Below are 15,635 nucleotides of genomic sequence, written 5' to 3'. Positions count from 1 at the left end.
CCAAGTAATTGGGCTAGGGTTTTTATTTTTTAGGATTTGAGGAGAATAACAAGGGATAAATTTTATGATAGAGAAAAATAAAATAAAAAAAATGTAGAGAAAGAAGATATGAAGAAGAAAAGATAAAAACCTTAGAGTCTCACTAAAGCCTCCTAGGAGTCTTACCTAGAAGAAAATCAATAAAGTCACACCTAGAAGAAAATCAATAGAGTCTCACCATTAAGAATTGCAACACTTACAAAAGAACTAATATTATTTAATCACCAATCAATTAATTTGATTTACATCAATTAACCTTATTTATAAGCTTTTTTAAGAAATTCAAAGTCTATTAGGATTCTAATAACCTATTATGACTATAATTCTAATATTCCTATAACTTAATTAATTGTTCCTAATTTGACTACAATAAATACTAATCTTAATTTAATTTTAACTAATACTAATCCTAATTAAAGTTTATTTATGTCTTTCCTTTCTTAAATATACTTTAAAAGGCTTTCACCCATCAAGCAAGTTTGTAGATACCATCTAATCTAGAAGAAAATTTCAAAAGAAACAAGATTTGTCAATTGAAGAAGGCTTTGCATAGAATTAAATAGTACCCTAAAGCTTGGGTTAAAAGGTTTGCTAAGGCAATGAAGAACATGAATTATATATAAAGCAAAAGGGATCATGGGTTGTTTTTTAAATATTCCAAGAATGAGAAAATAACTAGTCTCATTGTGTATGTTGATGATGTCATTAGGAGAAGTTGGAGAAAAAGCTTCAAATTAAAGAACTAGGAATACTTAAATACTTACAATGGATCGAAGTCACTTGGTTAAAGGAGGGAATTATGATTTCACAGCATAACCATATTTTAGATCTCCTCAAAGAAATAGGATTGTTGGGGTGTAGGCTAGCATATACACCCACTAAGGCTAATCACAAACTTGATGAAGGATTAGAAAGTCCTCTAATTGAGAGAGAGGTATTAAAGCTCGGTAGGCAAGTTAATTTACCTATCACATGCTAGACCTAATATAGTATATGTTATATGTGTGATGAGCCAATTTATGCACAATCTTAAGGAGGTACATGGAGGTGATTACTCGATACTCAGATACTTGAAGTTAACTCCTGGCAATGGTATTTTTCTTTAGAAAACTAGGAATATGATATTCATCAACGACTGAATTAGATGGTGCCAAATCAGGTCTTGTCGAATAATATTGACACACGTGGAGGTGGTTACTTAGTAATCATATACTTAAAGTTAACTCTTGGCAATGGTATTTTTCTTTAGAAAACTAGAAAGATGACACTTGCAATTTATACAGATGTTGATTAGGTAGGATTGTCACTAATAGGAAGTCAAAATTTAACTATTGTACATTCTTGGAAGGGCATTTGGTAACGTAAGAAGAGTAAGAAATGATCAATGATTGCTAGGTCAAGTGTTGAAGTAGAATTTTGGAGCCATAGTACATAGGCTATGTAAGCTTCTCTAGATAAAAATTATTCTAAATGATCTTAGGATAAGTTAGGAAAATCCAATGAAGCTATACTATGATAAAGCCAACAATCCAATTCAACATGACCGAAGTGAACACGTTGAAGTTGATCGTTATTTCAACAAGGAGAAACTCGATAGTGGGTTGGTATGCACCCCCTATATATCCTTAGAAAGACAGTTAGCTGACATACTGACTTACAACCCAACCATTCCAATCTATCACAAACAAGTTCAGGATGATAAACATTTACTCATCAACTACTTCAGGGTGAGTGTTGAAGAATCCATACAGTAATTATTGGATTATACAGCTTGTATAGGCTGGGATTTAATTTAGGGTTGTTTCTTTTTCGTTATAGTTGACTTGGTATTTATTTCTTGTAATTACTAGCTAATTTACTAAGGAATTCTAGGCCTAAAATGGAATGATTTCCTTTTCTTTTTCCCATTGTAAACATTATAAATAGGTTGTAAATATATCTAGTGAATACACAGTTATTATTCAAAAATCATTCTCTGTTTTCAAAGGTGTTGGTGAGCATGATACACGTTGTGAGTCCAAATCCTACAAGCTAAAGCTTTTAAGAAAAATGGTCATCAAACATGGTATAAAAGGTTCGTTTGGCAGGAGGTAATGTGTTCAAACCTTACAACATATCTATTTACCCAATTTATTGAGCTCACATATAACCCTAAAGAAGGTTGTCTATGGTTTGTTTACCTACAAGCATGTGTGTCTATATCTCTCTCCATGTGTAGGTATGAGGCTGCAAGTGAGAAAGGATGTTGGAGAGCATGATATATAATCTAGTCCCAAATCCTACAAGTTTAAGCTTTTAGGAAAAATGATTCTCTTATACTATCTATGGTAGTTGTGTTCCTGTAAGTTTATTATAACATCTTAATACCCAAATGACCATTTCAAACAGTCAAAAGACCAAAAAGGACCAAAACATCAGGTTCCATAAAGATCTTAGAGCACATATCCCATGTTTTGTCATGGAACATATCTGCTCATGCTATTAGGATCCAAACAGTCTGGTTGACTGTATCCAAAATGGAAACTGGGGACAAGGATGATCACACCCCAATTTATCTAGATTTGCTCCATTTCATGCATTAGCAACCAACAGTTCCTTCTCAGAATTGAACCCAAAGCTAATAACAAGGTCCAGATCAGATAATGCTAAATTTGAGCCTGAAATCAGCCAATTGAGAGTCCTACAAGCTAGTGATAGATCCATTGTCATCAACAAGAATGCAAATACCATGAGCAACCAAATATGCAATTGCAATAAATAGAAACCTGAAAGGTGAAAATAAGAGAGGAGATACGCCAACGTCAGGCATATGACAGCAGCAATATAAATCGCGATTATTACATTCCCCAGCCACTCAGGAGTGCTGCCAGGGTTCCTGCAAAAACATTTGCAAAATTAACAGTACTACTGGAATTCTTAAAACATTTAATGAATTTCAGAATTAAAAGCATGCAGGATTTTAGTACAAAGATTCAAAGACAGATATTTTTGTGCAGAATGAATGTCAGAGAACTATCAATCCACTACAATGTATGGAATTTGGCACAAGCATGAGGAAGACACGTCTAAAAATATTTGAACTCACCAAAAAGAATAGAGTACACCAAATCTTGCCCTTTTTTACCCTTTTCTGTTCTAATTTTTTATTAATTCACTTCCACACAACCACCAGCATCCAAATATTTTGCAGGAACTGCTATTTATTCAATGTCTTCCACATAGAAACTAACCAAACTCTATAACCAATTAGAAGATGAAAGGAAAAAATGAAAAAGAATAGCAATAATTTAAACCCAAATGGATACAGATTCATAAAGAGTCATTTCACATTTATAAATTAACAAAAATAGAAAAAAAAAATACCTATCAAATCGAACTGCAGTCCCAATTAGAGTGCCTGCCATCCGAATAAACATGCCAGCAGAAAGTAAAATTGGCAAAGATATGCCCATTAGGAGGGTTACGATTTTGAGTGGTCTTGGCAGCCTGACTGGGGATAAAGTTGCTTCAAGAAAGCCATCTAGATATTCCAGAATACAAGATTAGTTAAAGGGCAAGGATTGTCAAATAATGAATCCTAAACTTGTTAATAACCAAGGGTGCATTTTGTACACAGAACGATTATTCCTGATGGAATAAAAATAGCTGTTCCTACAAATAAAAGATGTTGGAAGGAAAAGCATCCCTATGATTAAACTCAATGTTAGTATCCAATTTAGTTTTAAATTTTTTATGTTTTTGGTTTTTTACTTTTCTAATTTTTTTTCCTCCATTTTTCTAGTTTTCTTTTATAATTTATAATTTTATTTATACATACACACACATGGGTTACCCATTAAATTGGGCTAGCGTACAGCCTATACAGATCCTAGATAGCTAGTTATCTCCTACTTTAACTAGGCTTACTTATTTCCTTATTTAGGCCAATTTTGCAGCTATATAATATCTATAAAAAAAAATTTCCTTTCTTATATTCTTTCCTTGAAGATTTCTATCATAGAGTTTAGCTAATCTCTTACATATATTCAATTGTGTATTATGCATTATGTAATACATATATATATTTGATAGGTATTATGCCATATGTAATATAGTAATAAGAAAATTTCAGCCCTAAATTTCAACATGGTCTCAGAGCTCCTTTTGTGAGTTCTAGGCAAAGTAGATTTTTTAGATTCTTTCATCATTAATCAACCTTCATTGCTGATTAAACTGAAAGATCTCAATGTCTGAGGTCATGTTTGAGAAAATGGAAACTCCCATGGAGCAATTCGTGAGCTCCAACGAGAATCCCATAATTCATATTACAACTTACAAACTCAATGGACAGAACTAGCATCATTGTCCTTGAAGTTTACATCAAGGACAAGGCAAGATTGAGTTTTCGGATGGCTCAAAGAAGACACCAGATCTCACTGATCCTAGATTTGATGCCTAGAACGCTGAAAACTCCATGGTAATGCTATGGCTAATCAATTCCACAGAAACCAAGATCAATCAAGCTACATTTTTTTTTTCCACCACTAAGTTGTTATGGGAGGCTGTCAATCTCACTTAATCCAATATGGGCAATGATGAACAGTTGTACAATATGAGTGCATGATACCAAATAAGGAAACCAGTCTGTGACAACGTACTACAACACTATGAATCGTTTTGGTAAGAGATGGATCTCTATCAAGATCATGACTGAAAATGGGTTGAGGACAACCTAAGGTATAAAATGATCCTTGAAAAAGATAGGGAGTCTAATTGAGACCTAAAAATTTGGACTTTATTTTTAATCATCCTCCATATTAGTAGTAAACTTACTTTAAAATTTGACTTTTTTTTTTCTTTTGATAAAAAACACTTTTTTGAAAACAGGGTATATTTTAGAACATATTTTAATTGTTTTCACTTGTTTCTTGGGAGCTACTTTAAAAAATAATTGTACAAATAAGGAGAATGATTGATAATAAAGTACTACAAACAAAAAAAATTATTTTTAAGAGATTTAAAAACACAGAAAACATATTGAAAACATTCCAAGTTACCAAATGAAATTTTGTTCTAAAAAACATTAGAAAACTGTTTTTTTAAACTATTTTTTGATAACTGTTTTCAAAAGTGTTCGCAAAAAGGCCTAGGGTTGTTTTATTTCCTTGCTAGTTTGAATGCATTTGATCAAGTTAGGGAGACTTCTTGGGACAAAGCCCCTTCCTTCTTTAAGGGATGTTTATGTTGCAATAAGGAGAGAGAAAAGCAGGTTGACAGTTATGATGAACAATCCCAGTAACAAAAACTCAGCTTTAGTCTCTGCCAAACTCTAGAATGGTGCTCAGTAGAATTATAACAGAAGGAATGATGACAACAGATTTTGGTGTGATTATTGCAAAAATCACACTACACGAGAGAGGCATGTTGGAAACTTCATGGGAAACTACAAGGAAGGGAGAAAAGAAACAGAACATGCAGCAGCAAATGCAACAAGCGAGGCCATCAAGTTGCTGCTAATTGGCAAAAGGATCAGAATAGACAATCAGGACCATCCAAACCTCCAGTTTTCAGCAAGGAACAACTAGAATATCTCTGTTCATGAGTTAAAACCATTCCCCTTCCAATCTCTCTACCTCCATAGCCAATGCAGCCCAAGGAGGTAATTTTATCCATGCTTTACATACCAGAAATTCAAAATCGAAACCCTGGATCATTGATTCTGGGGCCTTAGATCATGTGATATGTTCTTCAGAAAAAAAAAATATTCTCAAGATAACAAAAGGTAAAAATAGCAAATGGTTCTCTTTCCTCTGTTGCTGGAAAAGGTTCTATAATCATGTCTAAAAATTTTGTTCTAAATTTTGTCCTACATGTCCCAAATCCGTTCTATAATCTTATCTCAATTAGTAAACTTACTTGTGATCTAAATTGAGTAGCTAAATTCTCCCCAACTCACCATGAATTTCAAGAGGTATGTCCAGCGAAGAGGACTAGTAGTGCTAGGGAGATGGAAGGCTTGTTTATTCTAGAAGAAGAATTAAAAGAAATCAAGAAGGTTCCGCAGGTACTGCAATGTGAGAGTTCTTCAAATTGAATGGATGAAATAATGTTGGGGCATCTTAGAGTAGGGCATCCTATCTTAGAGTTCTTCAAATCAAGATGTTATTTCCTTCTTTATTTAAGGAGGATGTTTCCGATTTTCAATATGAAACTTGTGAGCTCTTTAAACATCACCAAGTCTTTTTTCCTACACAAATTTATGTTCAGTCTAGCCCATTTTTCTTCTGCACAATGATATGTGGGGCCCCTCTTCTGTGAATAACATATATAGTGCACGATGGTTTATTACTTTCATAGATGATCATACCTGTGTGTGTTACACATATCTGTTTAAATACAAATCTGATGCAGCTAAGGTCTTTCAAAATTTTCACAAAATGGTTCAAAATCAATTTTAAAAAAAATTCCAAGTTCCAATAACTAAGAATGTGAAAGAATACCATTCAGAAATCCTAGGAAAATATATTGATGAAAATGCGATTATTCATGAAACTTCTAGTATAGGTAAACCCAACAAAATAGGGTGGCTAAGAACAAAAAAGACACCTTGAACTGGCCAGGGCTTTGTTGTTTAAAATGGTTGTTCCTAAACACTATTAGGGTGTAGTTGTGTTGATAGCTTCCAAGTTAGTCGATAGGATGCCAACTCGTTTTCTTCAGTATGAAACTTCAGTGAACATGCTAAAGGGGCATTTCCTCCCTCTATTCATATTTTTTCTTCCCTTACACCCAAATGTTTGGTTTCATTGCCTTTGTTCATGACCATACTGCACCAAAAGTAAATTAGACCCAAAGTCTACTAAGCGTGTGTTTCTTGGTACTCACCATCTCGAAAAGGGTATAAGCATTTCAATTTCACATCTCAAAAGTTCTTAGTTACTATGGATGTCACTTTCTTCAAGAATCAACATTATTTCACCCTAAGTTCTCTCAAGGGGGAAAGGAATAGAAAGGAAGATCAGTTTTGAAATCTATACCAGTTACTATGGATGTGTAATCTATACCAGTTCCTACTCTTACTCCTCTTTCTATTTCTATCCCTACTCCTACTCTTTCATTTGAAAGCCCTAAAAATTTGAGAGAGAAACACATAAATCAAGAAAAAGAAAAAAAGCGTGATTGCTTCCAATAGGACTGGCCACTAAATCAACTAGACGTTAAGAATGTTTTCCTTCATGAGACATTGAGGAAGAAGTCAACATGAAATTGCCATCAAGGTTTGAAGAAACACTTGGAAAAAAAAAAAAAAAAAGTTTGCAAGTTGAGAAAGTCCCTCTACAGATTGAAGCAACTCATTTTGGCTTGGTTTGAAAAATATATCAAATCAGTTCGTAACAGGGATACATGCAAAGCCAAACCAATCATACCATATTCTAAAACCATGTAAAAGGAGGCCATGTCACTGTACTTGGGGACTAAACATGGTATGATCAGCTGCACTTTGATTAATGGAATTTGCCTATAGTAAGAAAATCATACTACCAATTCATAGTGTTGTAGTAGGTTGTCAAAAACTAGTTTCCTTGTTTGGTATCATGCACGCACTTCGAACTGTACAATTGTGCATCATTGTCCTTATACCAATAGGTGAGATTCACCGCTTTCGATTTCCATGGAATTGATTAGCCATGACATTATCATTGAGATTTCAGCATCCCAAACATCAAATCCAGAATCAATTAGATTCGTTACCTTCTTCGAGCCATCTAGCACCCCATCTTACCTTGGCCTGTAATGAAAAACTTCAAAGACCATGCCCATCTCAGGAAATTATGTCTATTAATATGAATCGTGAGACTCTTGTTGGAGCTTGCAAATTGCTCCACAAGAGTTTCCATTTTCTCAGATGTGATTTTAGACATGGAGATCTCTGAATTTAACTAGCAAATGAAGGTTGATTAACTAATGGAAGAACCTACAACATCCACGTGGCCCAAAACCCATAGAAGTTATCATGCCATGTTGAATTTAAGATTGGAATTTTCTTATTACTATGCATAGTACATGACCAAAAACATATATATATATATATATATATATATATATATATATATATATAAGAGATTAGTTAAACTCTAGGCAAGAAATATGCTAGGAAAACATATAAGGAAAAAAAATTATAGATATCATACAGCTAGAAAATCGACCTAAATTAAGAAATAAATCAGCCCAGTTAAAACAAAAGATTGCTAGTTGTCTAGGATTTGTGCAGGCTAGACACCAACACAATTTAGATTAGATTTCTCAACAGATTATGAATGGGTTTAAAGATGCCTCTTCCAATAACCAGATGGAATAGCTATTCCTTAGGTTTTGAAAAGGGAATACTTATTTGCTAAAGTAGAAGAGGTACCAAACAATGGACTAACTAACTCCATGGAATAGTTATTCCATTCTTTCACCTATTCCATGTACCAAATTACCCTAAGGCCATGTTTGATACATGGGAATGAGAAATGAGAATGAATATTTTGCTTCCATTCCTATTTCTCCTTGAATAGGAAAGAAGTTGGTGATTCCAATTCATAGATTTGAATGCATATAGAAATGTAAGGTTGGAATGATTATTTGTTTCCATTTTAATGTCAAGTAATAATGATAATGAGAATGAGAATGAAAAAAATAAATAAATTAACAATAATATCCATACATATAGTTTAAAATCATTTTTATCTTCATTTAAAAGAAAAACTCTCACACTATACATAATTTAAAATAATTTTTTATTTGCATTTAAAAAAACATCTTTGAGAGTTTTTTTTTTTGGCCTAAATAATGAAAACTTATTTGGGCATATAATCTAAAAAAAAAAAAAATTGTTTTTTAGAAATTTATACCACTATTTGGTTATTGTTCTTTACAAACAATTTTTAAAAACAAAGTAAAATAGCAAACTATTTTTTCCCATTTTTTTCACTAGAGAAATGAATTTCTAATCAAGTGAGACTTTGCATTAAATTTATTAATAAGTTTAATAATTTTTAAAAATAATTTGAAACTCACAAAATATTTATAATGACTATAAAAAATAATAAACATAATTCATGTTTCAAAATTCTTTAATGAATCTTCTAATTTTTAAGGATAACTTAAAATTCAAAAAACAGATTAATTAATCAGAGGTTAAATAAAAAATTTCATAATACCATATCTGTAATTAAGTGCTAAATATATGCATATAAGTGAAAATTTTGGGTCAATAATAACTTTAAAAAATTAAACTTTATTTGTTTTTAAATTCATTCAACATAAAATAATATTAGTTATTAATTTTGAATTATTATCATTTATTTTAACAAAATAAATCAATTATGCTTTTGTAAGATGTTAATATCCATATTTTATAATATTTATAAAAATATATAATTTATGATTTTATTATAATATTACTATTCATATTTTATTAAAAACTATTTATTTGTAATTAAAAATTATTTTTATTTTTAATAAGACTTTAATTAAATTTTGTTTATATTATATAAATTGAATTACAATTTGCTTTTTACAAAATCAAAATACACAATTATTTTTAAAAACAACTTATCTAAAGAAGTTATTGGTTTTTTAAAAAAAATTTAAAAGTGTTTTTAAAAATAACTTGCATTAAGGAATCCAAATGCCTTTTAATGGGAATGAATTGAAATCCCACTTATAAGTGGGATTTCATTTCCTTTGAAATCATTATTGATTTCATTCCCATCATCATTTGAGTTATCCAAATATGGAATAGATGAGAAAAGGAATGAGATGTCCATTCCCGCTCCTCATTCCCACATACCAAACATGACCTAAGAGTCATTAAACAAAAAAAAAAATAGCCATTTTAGTAGTTTTCAACACCACAGAGATCCCTCATGTTTGATATGAATCCACACGACTATTCTTCATATTTCAATTCTTTTCTTGGAATCATAATTTCTAGTTACCCAAGCTAGGAAAGTTATGATAGCAAACTTACATGCAAATGCAGGAGAGACCAGCCAAACAAGAGCCACATAGGAAGATCCAATCTTATAATAGTTTCCCACCATCAGAAGAACAAACCACTGGACAAATCCAGCTTTAAAGAGCCATCTTTCTGCCTCGAACTTAATCACGTCAGCTTGAATAACGGGAGACAGGTTCTGCATTCTCTTGGAAGATGCATGTGATAGATATGAATGAAGAATGAGATAACCTAAATGTTGACCAGTCAATGCCCCAAGGAAAGCAGGTGCAGCAAATAACCCAACTACCAACCAAGGGTTTGCAACAAAGGGCACTGGTGATGAAGAAATCAATGGTAATAGGAAGCCAACAGGAATTGAGAAACTTAATGAAAATATCCACATGAGGATAACACTTAAGCATGATAAGGCCAATGAAACTGCAGCAGGATAACCACCCATAAGCAAGGATGTAACCCATATCAAAATGGATTGCATTATCACAGAATTATGAAGCAAATTTGCAAAACGTTGACGATATACAACCATGTATGTTCCCTGGAAATTCACGTTAGTGTTAGAATAAAATTGCAGTACAAACTTACTTTAGAGATAGTAGAATGCGCTTGGGGGAAGGAGGGGAAATAGAGAGAAAGAGAGAGAGAGCCAAGAACAATGTTAGCTTACCAAAATGTCAAAAAATATAGCAGTCTCATGGCCAGTTTTCTCCTCAGCTTCCATTGCCTTGCCTTTTGGAAGATTGGATGGTGCAGTCTGAAGCAGAAAAGCAAGCATATTGTCTCCAAGATGCTGAAGAGAACCCGGCTTTAAAAGCTCTAGTTTGTCATTCTGCAAAGGAATTAAAATTTTGATTAGTGAATACAAAGTCAATATAGAACTAAAGTTGCAATTGGAAAAATTTTGTTCACAAGGAAGCCATTAACTAATCAATCACCCTCTAGGCAATCATATAGCCATAAAGTTTTCCAGTTCAGGAAAAAAAGCATTGTTCAAGGGCATTCCAAGTTCAAATCCAAAGAAGGTAAATTGAACCCAAATAGAAAATGACTTTTCATGTGCTCAATCAAAAGCATAAAGGAGATATTCAAAATGTTATTAATGCAAAGAAAAACCTTAGTGTGATATACTGCACTATTATCTGTGTAGGCAAAGTCAAGACCAGAAAGACCAGCAACTTCTTGGTACACTTGGAAATCTGTTGCAGATTTTATGACACCGGAAGAAAAGATATCCTGCAGCAGTAAAGTTACTTGGATTTAAGTTCTGGTCGTGAATTGAAACAAATAAACTGTTAAAAATGAAAGAAGAAGAAGAAGAAGAAGAAGAAGATTTAAAAATAAGAAAATACAAACCTGTGAAACAATTTGACCATTTGGGTACTTTGCTGCCTTGGCAAAGTTTTCAATAGCCAATGGATGGGGACCAGCCTATAAAATGATGGACAAAAAATAAGAAAAACAAATATTATGATTCACAGATTAACAGGATCAATAAGAAAGCTGAGGGAGGAACTTGGAGAGGTTGATGGGTGAAGTTTTGTTCACATCATGTTTATAGGGTGTAGAAACCAAAAATTTGGTGGGCTCAAATCACCATCAAGTGAATCATTAAATTTAACAATTCAACACTTTGACTCCTCAACTCAGCAAATCCGAGTTTGACAAAAGATGGAGTCTCACACATTATAGATGTGACATTCAGCTTATCAAAAAAATTATGAGTTAAACGAAAGACACATGGTGAAACCTTATAAGACCACAAAATTAAGTCTTACAAAATGAAGATCAAATCAAATTATACTCAAAAGAGAATAAAAAAAAACAGATATATTCTCTCATTGGCAAATTCCATTATTCAATGAATTAAATTTCTTGGGTACCTAAGTAAATGCCCTGGCTCCTCCTATAAGTAGGGGTATCCTCCTTCACTACAGGCTTCCGAAGACAAAAACAAGGGAAGCCCTCACAAACTTGTGGAAGAATACCAAGCACAACACACCCTTGACAAGGTCACTCGAGATCAAGCCACCTCTGATAGTAGACTAAACTTCCAATTCAAGGGCACAAGTTCTTCACTTCTCGAATCAAGATCAAGATGATTAAATGATACATCACAGAGGATTGTGTCCACATATCTATTGAAAATTAATCATCTTACTTTTATACATTACTTTTCTCCACTAGATTTGGATGCAAAATTTGGGCATATAAAATATGTTCTAATATTTCATAATACCAAATAGCATTGCAAGCAATAATATTTTCTAGCATTTAAAAAACCAAAGATCATTAACATTTTTTTTAATCAATATCTAGTTAAAAAACCATATACACAGCACACAATTGATAGCCCAATATCAGATAACTACCACCATCTAAGTCCAACAGGAGGTGAATCAACTAAAAGGTTCAGGATTGGTGATTCATAAAACTACCTGAAATATGCTAGACTTTCCCCCTATGCCCATGGCCTCCAAATCAATAGCCATACGGATAGTGCTACTCCAGGGGTGCTGCATTAACAAATTCAAGGTTACTCCCTCCAATGTATAGAATCTAGAATTTCTCTTGAATAACATGCTTCATATACTAAGCAAACTGCAATTTATTTATAATTCAGAGAGAAGCTGGCACATAACTCACTATTCATCGATATGTGAAGGTTAGCAGGCTAATTTGGAAACATGTCAAATTTCAAGCATTCTATTACAATAAAAAGCTAAAAAGAAAAAAAAACTTCAAAAAATTAATAGGCAGAAGCTCATATCATAACAGTACATAAATGTGTCAGCATGAGTAATTTTAAATGATAAACGTGAAAATGATTTTAGTATTTATTTCTTCAATTTTAGTTGAATGATCCATGAGGGTATCCAAAGGAGATATGGAGTGTCTCCAGACACAATCAAAACTTCATATATGAGTTGATTAACTCAAATTGATTGGCCAGCATATGATACAGAAACAGTTCTCATCTACCTATTTACCATGACAATGACAAGTCCCGCTGTTTTAAAAACACTTGCCGTTTTTATCCTTCTTGGCAGTTATGAAGTATTCATGAGCACCGAATGTAGGTTAGATTTGAGATATACTTCCGGCCTACTCACCAAGGATCATACAAGAAGATTAAGCCTACTCGCATACAAGAAGACTAAGTATTAGCACAATTGCTAAAGATAGAACAAAATTTAACGTATCAGATTATCCATTTACCTCATAAAAGTATAATCAAGTTTTCTACAGTTGACTCCGGGTCCAATCATATTTTAATAAATAATAAAATGGCAGCCATATGTTTTAAGTTAGTATTTTTATGTTTACAATAGAGAGAAACAAGCATTCCACTCCATATTTAACCAGATTTACATTCTTCTTTATGTTCTTAGTGTTCTTATTAGTGGTACTGTGACCTACTTTTTGTCTTCTTTTTTTTTCTTTTTTTTTTTGTGGCACTAGCAGATTATGCATGCAAAGCACATGAGAGATGCAAACCTCATATCCATTTCAGATCAGTTTAGTAAATTGTGTTTTTGTTGCTGTTTAGTACGAAGTCCTTTCTCTCAAGTGTTGGGCACCAAGTTGTAGCAAATAACAAAAAGGCTACCAAATGTTTTAGGCTAAACATTACTTTTGGATTTAGAACATATAGACATAAGGCTATATAATCTCATTAAGCAGGGGCAGTTCACAAAGGAAGATAATTATTGACAGTTTGCAATATAACCCATCCCTAACTTACTCTATACATATTCACCTTTATCCTTCAAAAATTGAACAAAATTTTCTAATAGTATTTAAAATAATAATAATAATAATGCAAAGCTCTTGATTAGATGAGATTTGGCTTAACATGTGCTCTTTAACATTATTTTTATCAGAAACATGTGCTCTTTAAGATGGACGTCCATGTTTATGCAAACAGTGATAGGCTATGTTTTCATTCCTGCCCTCCCAAGAACACCAGGTGATTTAGCAGTCAAATTGAAAAACCTAAAACTTTTCCCTTAGACATTTAGAAAAAATGTGATTGATTCGACTAATGTGCTACCCTAAGCAAATTTCTGTTTGCTAATTTAGTTGTTTATATTACCATGTCATAGTACGCAGTCATTGTTGGAATAAAATGTGCATAATTTTGTACAAAAATAATTATAAGATTTTGTAAGACAATTAACTCTAGTTTTCTATCTATGGATTTAAGCCTAACAGACAAAGGTTTACAGTACATAACATAGATGATCCAGAGGTTGGGGAAGGAAATTCTTTTATATTGGTCACAAATATTTATAAATAAATTCATTTTTTTATTAGTTCTGGAGCTTTCATATTAAATACTGTGATTAGAAGACTAATCTGCAATTTACTTCAAATAAAAATGATCACTGTGAATAAGTGCATTGCACAGATGCAACAAATAATGTGTATCTAAAAATGGTAGATGGAAAATCAATTTTTTGTATTCATTATAGACAAAACATGAAAAATATCAGAAAAAATAATGTAGCACATAATATAGCATGTAACAGCACTAAATTCTCATCAAATCTATTATCTACTGGTGAAAGACAATCTTTTCAGCTGCTGAAGGTACTAATAATGAATTTTTAGGCAGATACATGATAAATGCTGCAAACCTGAGTTATAAAGCTATGAGCACCATTCAGACCCTCCTCTTCCCCAGTATTAAATAAAAATATAACAGCATTCTTGAATCCATGAGCCCATTGAGAAACCCCTCGAGCAAGTTCCAACATAACAGCTACACATGAACTACAGTCACCAGCTCCTTCCCTGGAACATAAGAAGCATCCTTTTCAAGTTACATAACCCGTTAAAAAAATTATTTATGAGTTGAATGGTCATGACAGAAAGAAGGGCAAAAGATATGGTACGATGTGTTTTCAAAATTTCCAAGTTATGAATGCATCTCAGATTGGCCATCCTAAGGATCACACAGAGAGGGGGGGTAAAACCAAAAAAAAAAAGAGCTTTCATGGGATGAGACAAGTTCTCTTCCTTGTCAGGGGTGCTGGCTGAAAGCCACAACTTCTTCCGATCTTTGTAGCAATGAGTTCTAAGGCATTGTGAATTCAAACTTCCAAATGGATGGGGTGTCAATTCGCTCATTTTTCCAGATGAGGCGACAGCCCTCTAGTGCACCCAAATTGGTTATGCAAGTAGACTTAACAATCCAGGCAAACAGGCATTTGCCGGATATGCAGAAACAACCATGCGATAGTTTTTTTGATAGGTCAAAACAATTAATGAGCTATCATCTTTTTCTTTTTCTTTTTTTCTAGACATGCTGGTTAAGCAGATTCTTACAATGCAGAAATTCTAGCCATCAGATGGGGGACTTAAAGAGATTAAAACTCATGAATTGTTCAGAGGGCACTATCATAGGCTTGGGGCACTAGAATTTACTAGAAAAAACATCTGATCTTTGCCAGAGATTAGATACTTATGACAGTTTTAAGTCCCATAGACAAATATGCATTACTACCGAAGGAAACAGGACAAACTAATACTTATAATGATGCCATTACTTTGACTATCAAAACATCATATTTAAATTGATGGTCACCACTTTTAGAAAAAACCGAGACAA

The 15,635-nt window shown here is 32.8% G+C and overlaps 1 protein-coding gene across 1 annotated transcript in view; it reads right to left on the bottom strand.

Annotated features, from left to right (window-relative positions):
• The window catches only part of LOC100266752 (uncharacterized), a 40,786-nt gene that overhangs the window by 22,850 nt on the left and 2,301 nt on the right, over positions 1-15,635 (bottom strand). The window contains exons 3-10 of the mRNA XM_002274123.4: positions 14,662-14,818; positions 12,460-12,537; positions 11,378-11,452; positions 11,138-11,257; positions 10,692-10,853; positions 10,037-10,562; positions 3,403-3,559; positions 2,805-2,914 (exon numbers count right to left, since the gene is read on the bottom strand). Of these exons, the coding sequence (XP_002274159.1) occupies positions 2,805-2,914; positions 3,403-3,559; positions 10,037-10,562; positions 10,692-10,853; positions 11,138-11,257; positions 11,378-11,452; positions 12,460-12,537; positions 14,662-14,818 (1,385 nt within the window). The remainder of the gene's footprint in view (positions 1-2,804; positions 2,915-3,402; positions 3,560-10,036; positions 10,563-10,691; positions 10,854-11,137; positions 11,258-11,377; positions 11,453-12,459; positions 12,538-14,661; positions 14,819-15,635) is intronic.

This window comes from Vitis vinifera, chromosome 13, assembly GCF_030704535.1.
Source record: "Vitis vinifera cultivar Pinot Noir 40024 chromosome 13, ASM3070453v1".
NCBI lineage: Eukaryota > Viridiplantae > Streptophyta > Magnoliopsida > Vitales > Vitaceae > Vitis > Vitis vinifera.
This window is presented reverse-complemented; position numbering and strand designations above follow the sequence as displayed.